Source organism: Ambystoma mexicanum, chromosome 5p (assembly GCF_040938575.1).
Source record: "Ambystoma mexicanum isolate Mex_15411 chromosome 5p, UKY_AmexF1_1, whole genome shotgun sequence".
NCBI classification, from domain to species: Eukaryota; Metazoa; Chordata; class Amphibia; order Caudata; family Ambystomatidae; genus Ambystoma; species Ambystoma mexicanum.
In genome coordinates, this window is record NC_090930.1 from 254,844,110 (window position 1) to 254,859,645 (window position 15,536).

General features: G+C 43.0%; 1 protein-coding gene across 3 annotated transcripts in view; it reads right to left on the reverse strand.

Moving 5' to 3' along the window:
* The window catches only part of GRIA3 (glutamate ionotropic receptor AMPA type subunit 3), a 1,487,966-nt gene that overhangs the window by 1,138,262 nt on the left and 334,168 nt on the right, over positions 1-15,536 (reverse strand). For all 3 annotated transcript variants that reach the window (XR_011274156.1, XM_069612673.1, XM_069612674.1), the window contains exon 3: positions 11,389-11,628. Coding sequence is in view for 2 of the 3 variants with exons in the window: in XM_069612673.1 (XP_069468774.1) it covers positions 11,389-11,628 (240 nt within the window). In the remaining variant the exon portion in view is untranslated. The remainder of the gene's footprint in view (positions 1-11,388; positions 11,629-15,536) is intronic.

The following is a 15,536-nucleotide window of genomic DNA, read 5'->3' on the forward strand; positions in this document are numbered from 1 at the left end:
ATGAACATCAGTCTGACTTCAGAGCTGCCAGAAGCACGGAAATTGCTCTACTGAACATCGTCAAACATGCCATCCTGCTAAATTGTCTCTGTGTTAACCTAGGTATCACAGGTCAGGTCCTGGCGTGGCTGACTTCCTTCCTCTCTGACCGACCCTCCCAGGTCCAACTTGGGTCCTTCCTCTCTGCTTTGTTTTTCTCTACCTGCGGTGTCCCTCAGGGGTCTAACCTCTCTCCCTGGCTGTTAAAACCAATACCTGGCACTCCTTGCCCACCGCATTGCTGCTCTCTGCCCAACTTTCAGTGCTAAGTGGTTGACACTCATCTCATTTTCAGGCTACCTTCGGCCACCTCTTCTCCGTCCCTCATCTCAGACTATCTGTCTGCTATCCAGGAGTGGTGTGACTCCAATGACCTATGCCTTAATGCCAGTAAAACTGAGATTCTCCTCATCGGCACACCCACCTCCTCCTTTCCTGCAGCTCTCTGGCCGGCCTCTCTTGGCCCTCTTCCTGCTCCCACCTGCAAGACTAAAAACATGGGGGTCATCTTCGACTCCACACTCTCTTTCTCTCCTTGCATCTCTGACGTCTCTAAGAAGTCACACTACCAGCTGCACCTCCTCAGAAGTATTCTGCCCTTCCTCTCCTTCCCCCAGAAGCTTACTGTCTCCAGAGCTCTGCTTCTCTCTAGGCTGGACTATTGCAACAGCCTCTTTCTAAATCTTCCTGCTTCTACTCTACGCCCTCTGCAACTCATCCAAAACAGGACTGCGAGACTTGCCCTTGGCCTCAAGCCCAGGGATTGTATCTCTCCAGGACTGAAATCTCTGCACTGGCTCCCAGTGGATGCGAGGATTAAATTCAAAACCCTCTGCATCTTACACAAGGCCTTCTGGGGCCTGGGGCCTCAATACCTTCAACTCTCTCTTCCTAAATATCTTCCCTCTCGACCTCTTCGCTCATCCGCTCCAACTCCCTCAGGGTCAGTCGCTTCTATAAGTAACGAGTTGGTGGTAGATCTCTCTCTTCCGCTGGAGCCTCCCTCTGGAACAGCCTCCCTGCCTCCCTGAAACTTGAGAACATTCTTCGCTTTCGGAAGCACCTTAAAACCTTCCTCTTTGCTTCTGCTTTCTCTCCCCCTCTTCCGTGCTGAGATCCAAGTGGATACTGAGACTGCAATGGTTACTTGGCCACGCATCTGATCTCAGGCCAAAGCCCTGCCAGTTGTACGCCTGCACTGCCTCCCTGGGGATCCCTGCACCTGGGGACTGTATTCTGTATCCTTACAGTCCCCCCACCAGCACTTATGTCTGCACTCACCATGCACTTTCCACCAGCTGGCCATTCTTTTATTTATCTTGTTATTTTATTATCCCATGTACTGCACTTTCGCCTCCCCACCCCCTCCCCGCACTTTCCTTTTCCCCCTTCCCTTGCACTTGTGCGATCTGAATGACACCTGGTGTGGTAGGATTGTTGTCTGTCTTCCCTCTGTTCCCCCTCCCTTGCCTCGTCGCGCCTTGAAACACTTGTGTATAGGCGCGTTATAAATGCCATATCATATCATACATAAGATGGTTAGAGAGGAATGTGTGTACATGATTAATACCATTGATCTGGAAAAGATGGATGTTCTGTACATTTCTTAATGCTAAAGGCTACATAGTGGGAGAGGAATTCCAGAACATGGTTACTGCTATGAACTGGATGGTGGAAGAGGATTCCAGAACATGTTTACTGCTATAGACTAGATGATGGGAGAGGAATTACATGGCATGGCTGCTGCTATAGACTGGATAGTGGGAGAGGAATTCCAGAGCATAGACTGGATGGTGGATGGATGCTATAGACTTGATGGTGGGAGATGGATTCCAGAACATAGACTGGATGGTGGATGGATGCTATAGAATGGATGGTGGAAGAGGGAGCAATTTCAGAACATGGTTATTGCTATAGACTGGACAATGTCAGCAGAATTACATGGCATGGCTACTGCTATAGAGTGGATAGTGGGAGAGGGAGTCCAGAACATAGAATGGATGGTAGATGGATGCTATAGACTGGATGGTGGGAGATGAATTCCAGAACATAGACTGGGTGGTGGATGGATGCTATAGACTGGATGGTGGGAGATGGATTCCAGAAAATAGACTGGATGGTGGATGAATGCTATAGATTGGATGGTGAGAGAGGGATTTCAGAAAATGTTTAATGCTATAGACTGGATGGTGGGAGAGGAATTTTTTTAGGACATGGTTGATGCTGTAGACTGGATGGAGGAAGAGGAGATCTAAAGCACGATAAATGCATAGACAAGCTGGTTTCAGTTAAATGTGTCTACGTGATTAATACTATAAATAGAAAAAGCGGTTCTGTAGAATTTTAATGCTATAGACTTGAGGATGAATGAAAGACTACAGAACATATTTCATGCTATAGATTGGAAGGTGGTAGAGGGGTTGTAGAGCAAGGATAATGCTATAAACTGGAGGTCTTGAGGAAGAAAATCATAAAGAGAAATCTTCTGTTTTACGTAAATAATTTTTATTTAACGAACATGTTCTCCAGGAGGATGGGTGGATTATAAAATAGCAGCAAATTAAATGACAAGAATAGAAGAAGCTGAAAAAACAATGAAAGATCAGTGGCAAATTGGAAAACATGCTCAGCTGGACATTTGACACATAGAAACAAACATGATGACCAAACACATACTGACCTTTTTATCGAGACCTTTGCCATAGATTTCTATTCTCTTTTGTTAAGAATGTCGTCATGAGCTGAACCGAACTGAACTGAATGTACATGTTCTCCTCTGGTATGTAATGTCATTGCAATAATGTGACTGAGGTCCCCAAGAGGAGGTCACAGCCCATTGACAAAGCCATTTGGGTTTTCATTATTCCCAGCAGAGACTTTCTCACATTAATGGATACTTTTAAATTACTTGTGGTTTCACAATAAGTGAGTAGGGGGGGGTATCCAGGTATGGACTCTTGCTCTGTGCTTTGGCTGCACCCCCACTGGTGATGCCCAGTGAGGCAGATACATGTTTCAGGCTATGCTGCCCGCATGGCTGGCATCACATTGATATACAAATGGATATTCTCTACAGAGAGCCAACAACTGTTCCGGTCCTTCTGAGAGGGTTACGCCCCCTAGAACAAGCTATTCGGCTTTGCAGTGTTACATGCACAGAAACTAAATGTGAAGATTAAAAGCACATTAAAGTTCGCAGCAAGATTATATGCCATACTTTTCAATTCTATTTGTTAAGGCCAAAAGCATCCTAAGACTTCCTAGAGATGTCATTAATTACAATTGAGCCAAAACAAACTGGTGTAACCACAACAGATCTGGAGACGCCTTATATGTAGTGAAAACTACCACTTAGTATATGTCATTCGTAATAGTATAATCAGTCCTTTCAAAAATAATGCAGAGTCGTCTTAATTTGCATCCTTTAATTGTATGTTCATGGTATTCTCACAACGGAGGGTGAAGAAACAGCAGCCAATGGATTCCAGACCGGCAGGTCCATCCTCGGGGCTACCTCCGTTCTTCTCTGGCTACCGACACATTGGTGGATGCAGGAAAATGTCATCCTAATGGAGGTCATCTCCTTTTTTATAGGTTTACCTTGGGAGTTCCTGGTATTACGGTAGGCGAACCTACAATTGCCCGGAACCTTGTGACCACCAGACTTGTCTGAATCTGTAATCTCTAGATGAAAAGGAAGAGCCGTGACAGTCTCAACGGCTTGCTGTTGGGATGGCAATCTTCGCCCATGCTAATCGGATCTTTGAAGAAGATTTCAAGGTACTGTTTACACTATTAAGAATGACATGTAATAAGCAGTAGTTTTCACTACATATAAAGCGTCTCCAGATCTGGTAGGGTTACACCAGATAGTTTTGGGCATTATGTTCACGATAGAGTGCAGTTCGGGTTTTCTGCAGGACGCCTGAAATGTTCTCTACCTGATATAGAGTTTTTTGTTACATAAGTAGTAACACCCTTACCCCAGTTTGAATAATTACACTGGAACACACAATGGATTCATGCATAAGCTCTTGTTTTTGGGACTGAATCTACCAGTTTGTAGAGGACAACAGGGCTCATTGTGAGTCTAGCCGGAATGGCAAAACATGCAGCATTTTCAATGTGATCTGTTTTTATCTCCCACCTAATTATACCTCATGAGATAAGTAGCACATCATTTTTAGCTGAAATACCTTGTACCAATATCCCCAAGTTGTCATTCTGGTTAAAATGTGGGTTTAAGAAACCCACCCGCTGCACTCCCATTTGTGGAAAAAATGAAATGGTTTTTCATTTTCATAAAAAGATGTGCAAGCACATCTCTTCAATTTAAGGGACAGAAATGCACTGGGCAATCTCCAACACGTGTTAAAATGTGGGATCCTCAGACAGGATTGGACTGGGCTATAGGGCAATAGCGAAATGCCCCAAGTGCACACCCAACATATTAGCGTGGGCCAGTTTTCAGTCAAGGTGGGCTGGCTTCTTGACCAAAGTTGGACAGTTTGATGGGTTATTTCACTCTACAGCTGTTGTATTTTTGCCCAGTGTTACTGAACACATGTTCTTCCGTGTGCACAATTTGAAAGACATTTTACCAGAAAACTCCCCCTGATATTACTCAGTCTGTTACAAAAGTAACACATTGCCATTTGCAAGTGGGCAGCTTTTTCAAAAGTGCCAAGACAATTTTATACCCCAGTCCGACCCTGCTCTCAGATGTCAACTTTCTCACCGCCTTTGCTCTATAATGCAAATTAGGGGCATTACTGACCCCCTACTGTAAATTGGTTGACATGAAACAGTAGCGGTCTGATCGGCGACTGTACTGTACAAGTTCCATCCTCCTAAAAGGGATGGAAATGACTTCACTGAAAAGTAGAAAAAAAAAAGACAAAGATTCTCAGAATTCATTATTTAATCATTTATAACGTGCTACATTACCAGAGACCAGTCTCTAAGCACAGGACCGGGACTCAGACCTGTGTTGCAGTTGCTGTCTTGCTTCCAAGACAATCCCAGAGGTATCCTCGCAGGCCCTGAAACACTGCATGTAGTATGAAAATGTTAGATGCTTTCAGGAAATCTGTGTATATTTTCAGAAAGTCTGCAGATAACCTGTATGGTTTACTGTCCTACTAGTAGTAAGCCATAAAGAAGCACAGACTCTACAACTACTGCATGCAGTAGGGTAACTTAGCAACCAATCAGGTTGCTCGCATTGTGGGCTGATTCCCATAATCTCAGCCCACTTTCTGTACAGCCAGATGGCTAATTCCCCCGCTCCGCCATCTTTCCCCGCCCTTCCATCCCTTCCCCTCGGGTATATGGTCCCTACCCACCCACCACTCCACTTACCTGATTCCTGCTGCAGCGCCACTGCTGTCGCCGCTCCGTGTACCTACTGGCCACCATGGAAATGGAAGAGGGTCTCCGCAAGCAGCCCTGCCTTTGAGATCCATGGTTGCCCTCTAAGGTAAGTATTTTGTTTGGATGAACGGGACACCGTTACATTCAAATAAAATACATTGCTATTAGAACCCCGGGTTTAAAGATTTAAACCCTGGGTGCTAATAGCAATAAGCACCCATTTGGGGCTGGTAACGGCACCAGGGCCCAGTTTACGGATTGCTTCGCTAGGGCCTATAACTTGGGCCCCAGGCCGTTAACAGCTGGTGAAGCCTCACAAACTTGTGCTTAAAGATTAATTAGCACCCAGGTCGTGAGAGCCAACCAATCAGGTTGCTTGGATCGTGGGCTGAATCCCACAAGTTCATCCTGCATTCCAAACAACCTGATGGCTGCTTCCCTGCTCCGCCATGTCCCCTCACCCTTCCCTCGAGTCACTGTTCCCTTCCCTCCCCACCCCCTGTCCCACTCACCTTATTCCTTTGGAAGCAGCATAACCGCGGCCACTCCAGCCTCGCAGGCCGCAATGGAACTGGAAGAGGGGCTCTGCAGTGAGCACGCCCCATTTATTCATACAAATTGCATTGCTGTCAATTGGAAACCCGGTGTGATAATAGCAATAACACCTTATCTGGGGGCCTGGACAGGTGATAAGGCCCCCTGGGCCAACGTTACTCAGGTGGTAATTTGGCCCCCGTATGTTACCACCCGATTTGGCCCCCCAGATCATGTGTTATTTCTTAATTACAGCATGTCTTAAGCAGTGGTCGAAGTGTACGAAAAGAAGAAGTGGAACTATGTTCCCCACTGGCCTGCACCGCTCCCCCCAAGCCCCATTGCCACACCCCCTCCCACACACAATACAACCCCAAAACACACGAGCCTGCTGTTTAGGGGAACGTTCAGTGCACTGAAAGTACAAGTTTCAACTGCTTCCTACACTTTTATTTTAAAACAAACCCATTCTGGAATGTTTTTTTTTTTTAAAAGTATAGGAACAATAAAACTCAATTAAAAGAAGTAGAGGAGCACCGCTCCCGACTGCTCCCGCCCCCTTCGACCGCTCCGCCCACTTCCACAACTGGGATTAAGTAGGGCCAAAAATGAGCAACACTCATCATTAATCCTGAAAGTGGTTCAAAGTGATGAGACAGCCGACCAAAGTGGGTCCATCTCTGAAAATATTCATTTTAAGATGGCAATTTTTTCCGGGATTGCACTTCAAAATCTGATCCACCCTATAAACATTTACCTGACATATCTTAAATGTAAGCTTTATTTCGATTAACTCCGTTGTAGTCTAATGGTAATTGAAACATAGGCAAAAACAAAGTAAACATAGATAAAATGCATTGTAACAGAGGCCGTCTACGCAGCACACGCATATAGAGCTTTGCTGGCAGCAAGCTGATAAGGCAGAACGGCCTGCAATGAAACACAAAACACCACACGCTGGTACATCTTGACGACCAACGTTCTTTTTATTCCAAGCATCAATGCAGCCCCCTTCAGGTAACCACTGCAGGCAGCTTTCATGAAACAGACGAAGGCGGGAGGGGTTTCAGAAGGATAACCTTGTCGTTTCACTCAGTCATGACCTTAATTAGCCGGCGCGCTAGCAGAGAAGAAGCCCGCTGAGGCAGTTAGCGCCAAACAATTAATCAGATATTTTGCAAACTCTGCATACCCGCGAAGCCACCGACAGTGTCAATGTATTGACTCCGAGCTAATCCAAACGGAAAGAGGGCCTCCAACCTGCATCCTCGCACTAATGAAGGTACTTAACAATAATACATGCCACTGGGCCCAAAACCTTTGCCCACAACTCTCTGCCTTTGTGAGAACGCTATCTTTATCCATAACTTTATTTTTGCTTCAATAAGAAGCGAAAAGAGTCATCATGGCGCACATCAGGGGCGAGATTTGCAGAACATTTGCGCAAGCACACATGGCTCAACCAACAGTATTTTCTTATTGTATAGCGCTTAACAAGCAAACCATAAATAAATGTGTACGTCCATAACTTGTACTATTACTAGTGAAAGATAATACACACACATTGCAGACCGCTTGCATACATGCATGGTACTCTAGCCCATTGGTTTGTAAACCTTTGCCCACAGCTCTGCCTTTGTGAGAATGCTGTTTTTTATCCGTAACTTTTATTTTTGATTTAATAAGTAGTGAAAAGTGCCATCATGGCAGCACATCAGGTGCACATTTCACAGAACATTTGCGCAAGCACACATGGCTCAACCAACAGTATTTTCTTATTGCATAAGCGCCTAACAAGCAAACAATAAATAAATAAATGTGTACGTTCATAACTTGTACTATTACTAGTGAAACATAGTACACACATATTGCATACATGCATGGTGCTCTAGCCCATTGGTTTGTACATTATGGAAACAGGTGCCATAGCACTCCTCCCAAACAAGGAGCAGTCAGGGTGATTGAATAATAAAGTTGGATTCACATTTTTTTTTTTGATTGCGACACAGAGCGGTTCTAGTTACATGCAGCAGTGGAACATGTCATAAAGAACATGCAATGCAGTAGGATCATCAACAAACATGATCTAGTGTATATGTGGCATGTTCCGTGGATTGTAGAAATGATGACATGATGCAGAGTCTGGAAACAGGCACTTGGAACAATATTAGACAGCACACTGTACAGTTTTATCTTTTCACATATGTGCCATTTGAGGCGCTGGGAGTTAAACTGATTAACTCACAATTCTAACATATTGTGGGCATGTGCCAAATCCTGAAGTAATACCCAGATCTCCATATTCCAAGACCAGCAACAGTGCCCACTCATAGCTCTCAACCTTTTGTGAAGCTGTGGGCATGCGAAAACACCAACTGTTGGTGACTGAGAGCCGATTGAAGGGAATGGGCATGTAGGCGGCTTGGCAGGTGACTAAAGTGATTAGACGGAGAGTGACACTCGCTGAAAGCATATGAGTTGAGAGGTATGCCCACTAGACCGCAGCACGGTACCTCCCACCTCGCTTTCCATCAGCATAAAGAATGTCAGTACATCCCGGCAAAGGTTAGGCGCATGAGAATCATTGGCACATGGTCCATTGCACTGTGTCATTTCTGGATCTGCCGCAGCCCCTTCACCTGCAGCTCTCTGCATAGGTTAGGGTGCAACTGACCAGCCAGGTTAATGGTGTGCAAATACCGAAGGGGAAACATGAAACACAGTCAGACTTAGGGTGCAATGTCACACTTCATGACATAGTTGTTATCTCGCTAAACAAAAACTAGAACAGAAGAATACTATTTGATGATCACAAGGATTGGTTGAACAAAGTGGAAGCTGCTATCATGTCCGATTTTAAAGAATGGGAAATATTCTGTGGGCTTGCACATGTCTTATACTATCCACTTTGAATGATTGCAACTGGATCATAACCTAAATGTTCCCTGATCTTTTAAGATCTTCCTTAGTGTCTAGCTGGTGAAGGTGTACGCGTACATCAAAGTGAGCACAACCCTTGAATATAACCACACATGCCACACACCAGGAGTTCATGCCTCTTCAAAGCTGCCATCACAAAGACTTTTAAAAACATTTCAACACCACAGATGATGACATGTATTTGTAGGAATTTCGTAAAGGTGAGAAGCCTTCAGTGCAGGGGTTATCATTACGCAAGGTCCTATGAGCATGAAACATTATTATTTAGAATAAGCATATCCACTGAAGAAAATAGGACGGGAAATGTAAACTTTCAATGTGGGTAAATAGAAAGCAAAAAAAGACTTTGAAAAGGCAATGCCATTCGATTACAGAAATAAACCAGGCAATGGCGCTTTGGACTCAGAGTGCCTAGTGTTACCATGGCAATAAACCTAAGCGAGACATGATCATGAACTGGATTCCCTACAGCTGCTCAATAGCGAGATCGCTCTTAAAAGACAGGTGGCGGCTAATGGTGTTGAGCTGTTGGGAGCCACGCAAGGACTGCACCCACAAACATGCCACATAAGTAGCACATACGAACTTGTGAGAAACTTGGGGGATTTTATGAACAATATTAACACATTTTAGGACTTATATACCACAAAGGTTCTCATCAAATTCTTTAAAAGTGTTCTATAAGATCTCATATACATCTCATAAGAGCGTTTGAAGAAAATCAGAAGGGCATGATTGCTTGACTCTTAAGAAGTAAGGCCGCATGTCTGAATACCATTGCAAACCTATTTCTGTTGTGTACCTGTATATCTTCGTATTTTGCGGTGCAGGAAGGTGCACACACCCATGCATAACACCACAGTTGCCTCCCGTTTTTCTTTTTCCAGTTTGCTTCTTATTCAGCCATAATGACAGCAACCAAAGCCACTTTATATAAAATCCTGGACTACTGGGAGTTCTAAAATTATACAGCGCAGTCCCTGTAGTTTCTGCCCCACAGCGGGTGGCGTAGATGAGAGGAGCTTTATTAGGAGGCATGACAGCGCCTGTGTTCTGATTTCCAATGGGAGCGTATCACAGGCATATGCCAAGCCTTTCATTTGCTATTCAGCACAGTCAGTCTGTCATCATTGTTACTCTTCGGGCTCTTGCGATGCTCTCTTATTTGAAGGCCCATCAGAATGTATTAGGGTAGCTGTTCAAAGTACCAAACATTGCAGGTGCTGCCAACCACAATTAGTGCCCGCCAGGAGATGGAATCGGGTGCATGTATCCTGCTACCTGATCCTCTCTGCTATCTTTGTCTTTATTTGTAAAAAATGTTTAAAGGATTTTAACGGCCTCAGTCTTGTTTTTTCTCAACTCCGTTCGTCTGGCTTATTAAATAATTTGAACATGCCTTTCAATGCAAGTTAGCAATTAAGTCCAGGAACATGCTGCGCACTATGATTTTTAATCTGCCGCAAGTGGTCATGGAGGTCCAAAAAAAGGTTAATTCACTGAAGCCGTACATGATGTGTACATCATTCCCCTGATCATGTCTTGATCAATGTGAAGATTTGTAACTTCTTCCAAGGGCTGGCACATGTTTATATCATCATTGACGGACCACGCGTATCCATGGTTCCTGTGTGTCCGACAAAGGTAGTTGCGTGGTGTTTAGTCTGAGTTCCTATAGGAATAGCTATGAATAGTGCACGATACACACTAATTAATGTATCAAAAAGAATGATCCACGGAAAATATGCAAATGTACGTTAACTTTCATGGATTTGCATTCTCGTCATTAGTGGAAGTTTTGCTAAAGGTACACCTCGATACTTGTTATTAAAGCTTCCTGGTGCTCTGATTTAGCCCATGCGTTTCTTTTCCTGGTTTTTCTTTTGGTTCATCCCTATATGAGATTTGTTTGAATCTAGTCTCTTTCTGGATTCTCACCTAATTATAAGCAAAGGGAGATTTGTTATCCAATATGCCCCACTCAAGGCATGCGCTGTTCATGCACATATGTGATCATGTCTGGGTGATCATTTCAACTCCTCTCCCTTTCAAACAATTGTGAGTCTGTTCCCTTCTTCAACCAAGTAATGAAAAGCAACACGTGTTATTCAAGCTCGAAACACTTCTTGTTCTTCATTCTTTCAACTCGATCAGGGGTTTGTAACCTGGGGCTTTCTAGTTGGTTTAGACTACGACTCCCTTGACCCCTCACCATTGACTGCACAGGCTAGAGCTGATGGCAGTGGTAGTCCAAAACATTTGGAGAGCAAAAGGTTGCAGTCCTGTAGACTAACTGATCAAATTTGGTGGAAATTGACGAAGCATATCTGTGTTAGCAAATTTGAATGAGTATTCACATTCAAAGTAATACAAGTAATCATTTGGTAGTTTAATTCATATGATTAATAATTTCTGCATTTTTGTTGTGGTTCATTCTCAATGTATGCTGGAAAATAGACAATATGTTTGAACAAAGTATAGAAGTTTGAAACATGTCCTTACCTCTTTCAGTGTCATAGAGGTACACAAATTTCTGCCAGTCATAATCGCTCAGAAGGCTCAAGATGGCACCCTTCAATGGTGGCCGCATCTGGATAACAAACTGTACATCGGCATCGGTTGGGAAGCTGGGCGTGATAAATGACGTGTGCAGGGCCCCACAGAAGGAGGTTAGGGTGTTCATTGACATCTGATCGTAAAATCCAAAGATGGCGTATACTCCTCTGGAAAACTGTGAACAGACTAACAGAAAAAGAAATACTTGGAGTCAGTCCAAATGTCCGCAAAGATGTATATCAAATGGAGAATTAAGTCATTAAGTCAAGTAGCGGAATATATTGCCAATGCTTTATAGCATTGATTTAACATAAATACCATTTTAAGTGACTAATATTGTTGTGCTAAATTAGTAATACTGCATATTAAATGATAGAAATTATGATTGCAGAAAACATTTGATGTTGAACTATGCCCTTTTATAGCAGTGTAATATACTAAAATGAGTTCACATGGTTTACTCACAGATACATATTAGAATGTGCATGTGAAATGTATTTTATCAATGAGAAAAGTTGTAATAATGCAAATAATAATCCATATAATAATAATAATTATTATTATTATGTAGATACTATGAAAGATGTCCTCCAGCGCTCTCCCATTTATTTCAAGTTTTTCAGAGGACGACTGAGACTCCTCACAGGTAAGACAGGCGTACCTACTTATCACTCTGCACAAGACACCCAACCATACTTGTGAACATCTAACATAGAAGACAATCACACCCTGTAAAATGACAACATAGATAAGGGAGCTGAGGATTCGCTAGGGACATTCGGGTTCAGCCTGTTGGCTACATGTTTGAATCCGAGCGCACTCAGCTCTTCAACCTTCCCAGCTTGATAAATTGAGTACACAATTTGGATAGTAATAACACTTACTATCTCAACTTCTCAAAAAGAGATTAATGCTGTATCATCCACGATAAAAACACCAGATATTATTATTATTATTATTATTATTATTATTATTATTATTATTATTATTATTATTATTATTATTACTTGAGCTTTTAAAGTACACTATGAATTATCTCCCTTGTGGTAGTGTTATTTTCAGTTTTTAAAATAAAGCTTATTATTTAATAGATGTGGCACTTATTTCATCCATCCCAGAAGGATCAGCCCCACTAGGCTTTTACCTGTGACATCCATGTTGATCACTGATCCGTTAAGTAGGTCTATTAACCTAAGCATTACTCTGATGGGTATATGTTATGTAACTGTGACTACCTAAATGTTTCAGAAATTAGATTTTTTATTGCCTTTATCCAACTGTTTTCAATAAATCTGATGGCAACTTTTTCCATGATTAAATGAATGCAGACCTTAATTGAAATATCTGAAAATATGAAATCGCTAAAAAGTGTGAATATTATTCTTCATAAAAGCACCAAATAATCTTTCATTGCACTAGAAATTTAACAGAACACACATCTCCATAGACCACGTGGGAATCCAATCCTTATCTGACACAGCTCTGAAGGGATTCATCCCACATATAGAATTTGGATTAAACATTAGTGAATGGTGACTAGAAAATGTGCCAGTTGCCCAAAGGAACTTGAGGTTCAAGTGGATTATGTTAATATGGATGCATAACACTATTGTGGATTGGGAAGATTATTACCTTAATTAAATAATTTCAAAGAGCCAGTTTCTAATATGGGACATTCAATGAATTTACTAGAAGTCATATCAATATTGATTTCATTCGAGTGCTTACTATTGCCTTGATAAAGCCCTGAATGGCGAAACTCATGGCCATGTGGTTGACGTACAGAATATTAGTGTACATTTGACTGTATATGTGTTTTTTTCTTCACTTTACAAACACAGGCACAAGTATTTGCTTTGAACTTGTACAGAATCCAATGTGGAATTAAACATTTTATGCAGATCTGGTATATTTCTTTAATGGCATACAACATGGCTTGGAGCGATAGCACTTGCATTGGGGTTATGTTCTAACTTGCGGTTATGTTTGGACCAGCACTTGGGTGTGTGCTTGTTTTTTTTAGAAGTGGAGTTTTGCTCTTTATTAAAAACAAGGATTTTTACAATAAAAGGTAAACTTATCAAGAACAAACTCAAAGGAAGGGATCAGTGGGTGGGCAGTGCAGTGGAAGATACAGAGATCAGCTGATCCATGTCTGAATGTTTTAGATTCCGCAGATGACTATTGGAGTTGCATGGCCACATACCTGTAGAATACCCAGAGATCAACACACTAGAAAAATTTGTAGTAAATAAGTCAGTGCTCATATTTGCATAAGGGGGTTTCCCCCTGGGGTGGTTTTGGGCGCTGGACAGGTCACCGAGCTGACTTACGCATAGAGTGCAATTTGCCGGGATATAAATGGGGGCATGGAAGGTTCGAGAGCAAGCAACGGCCATAGCGTTTGTCCCCACTCTCCTGCCCCCTTTTCTTTTTAACTTTGGTGGGCCTAGTTTCGTTTTGGTTCCCCCAATTTTAGTTTTTTGGGTTTGAAAAAGGAGAGGGGTGGTTTACTAGAAGGGGATGGTAGTTTTGTATGAATGGCTGAGGCACTAGAATGGGACAATATTATGTTAAGCACTTCATTTGTTGCTGATGTGGCAGGTCAGCCTGGCTGCAGGTCATGGATTATGTTTGAAGGAGATTGGTGTTGAGGGGAGCATGGTGGAGGTAAAGGGGGTTATGAAATTTCCAGGAACATGGCCCTTTGGAGGAGGGTTGGGGGAAGCACAATGGGGTACTGGCGTGGTAAAGGAGGGGGGTGGTGCTCTTTGCACGAATGGGCTACCCTGGGGATACAAAGAGGGGGAAGAGGTATTGAAGAAGGAGGGGCGTGGCCTTGTGGAGAAGATGGGACAAAGCGGGAATGAAGTTTGAGATTTATTGAAGGGGAGGGAGCGGATGACAGGAACTGCTGCATTTAAATTGTTTTTTTATGTATTTGTTTTGGATATTGTTAAATTGATCTGTTAGTCTGTATGGCCAGGGAGCCAGGTTAGCGTGTTTTTGTGAGCTATAGCCTGTCACGTTAAGGAGACCTTTTCCACTTGAAGCAAGTCTGGGAATTGTTGTGCATTAACCCCAAACATAACTCCTTCCAACATCCCATTTGTCTGGAGACAAAGCAGAAGACCACATAGCTGTAGGGAGTGGCTAAGCATAAACTATCAAGAGCTTTCGAATGGGGTTAATACTGGATATAACGAAATACAAAACACTGTGAAAAGAAGGTATTTTCTTTCCAGGTTTCGCAAGAACACAGCAGTTCTAAGTTCGAGAGGAATCCCAGAAGCTCTATACAACTGTTAAAGAGACCTCGTACCTGTCCATATCTCTTTATCATGAGTACTGACTCACTCCCACTCTGACTGCACCAAACACAATTGGTAGAGGCTTTTTATAAAGCACCCAAACTGAAGTAAGTGAATGCTGGGGTACCAAACGCTAAACAGGACAGAATCGAGGGAGAAAAAGATTTAAATATGTGCCCCACAAATGTGCCCTGGCTTTATTCTAGGGGATGGACTATGACAAGAAAAGCATTTGCGGTCATAGCAGTATAGGTTGAGCAGAGATCTCGCGCCCACCTGGTTTTTCGGTATTTGGAAGGAAGCTGTTGCAGTCAGCTCTTCATCACCTCTTTCTATTCCCACACCAGCCCCCCAGCATGTACCAGCATTCCTTTGGAAGCCTATGTCATGCCACATGTATGGTGCAAGGGGGGAAGGTAGGAAGATGTCAAGCTGGAGCAGTGTGTACTGTGCCTCCACCCACACAGATCAAGGCTGGTGTGTCTTCTGTATGGGCACACAGCAGCCTTCGTTTTGTGTATTCTTATTACAGAATGTTACACTCCTTAAAAGGATTTAAGATAATCCTTTGAACCGTCCGTTATTAATCCCTAGGCATTTAGGCACAGTCGAGCGTTGGTTGTACAGATTACGTTTAAGGCCACTCGCTGCCCACACAAATACAGTGCCAGTTGTCTGTATGGTGGGAGTGCTGACCACGCTCAGCACCTGCACCTGCAGGCATTTAATTCATAGCTTCAAGTTTCATTCAAAGCATGGCGGTAAGCTCTGCCCCGTGCTTTG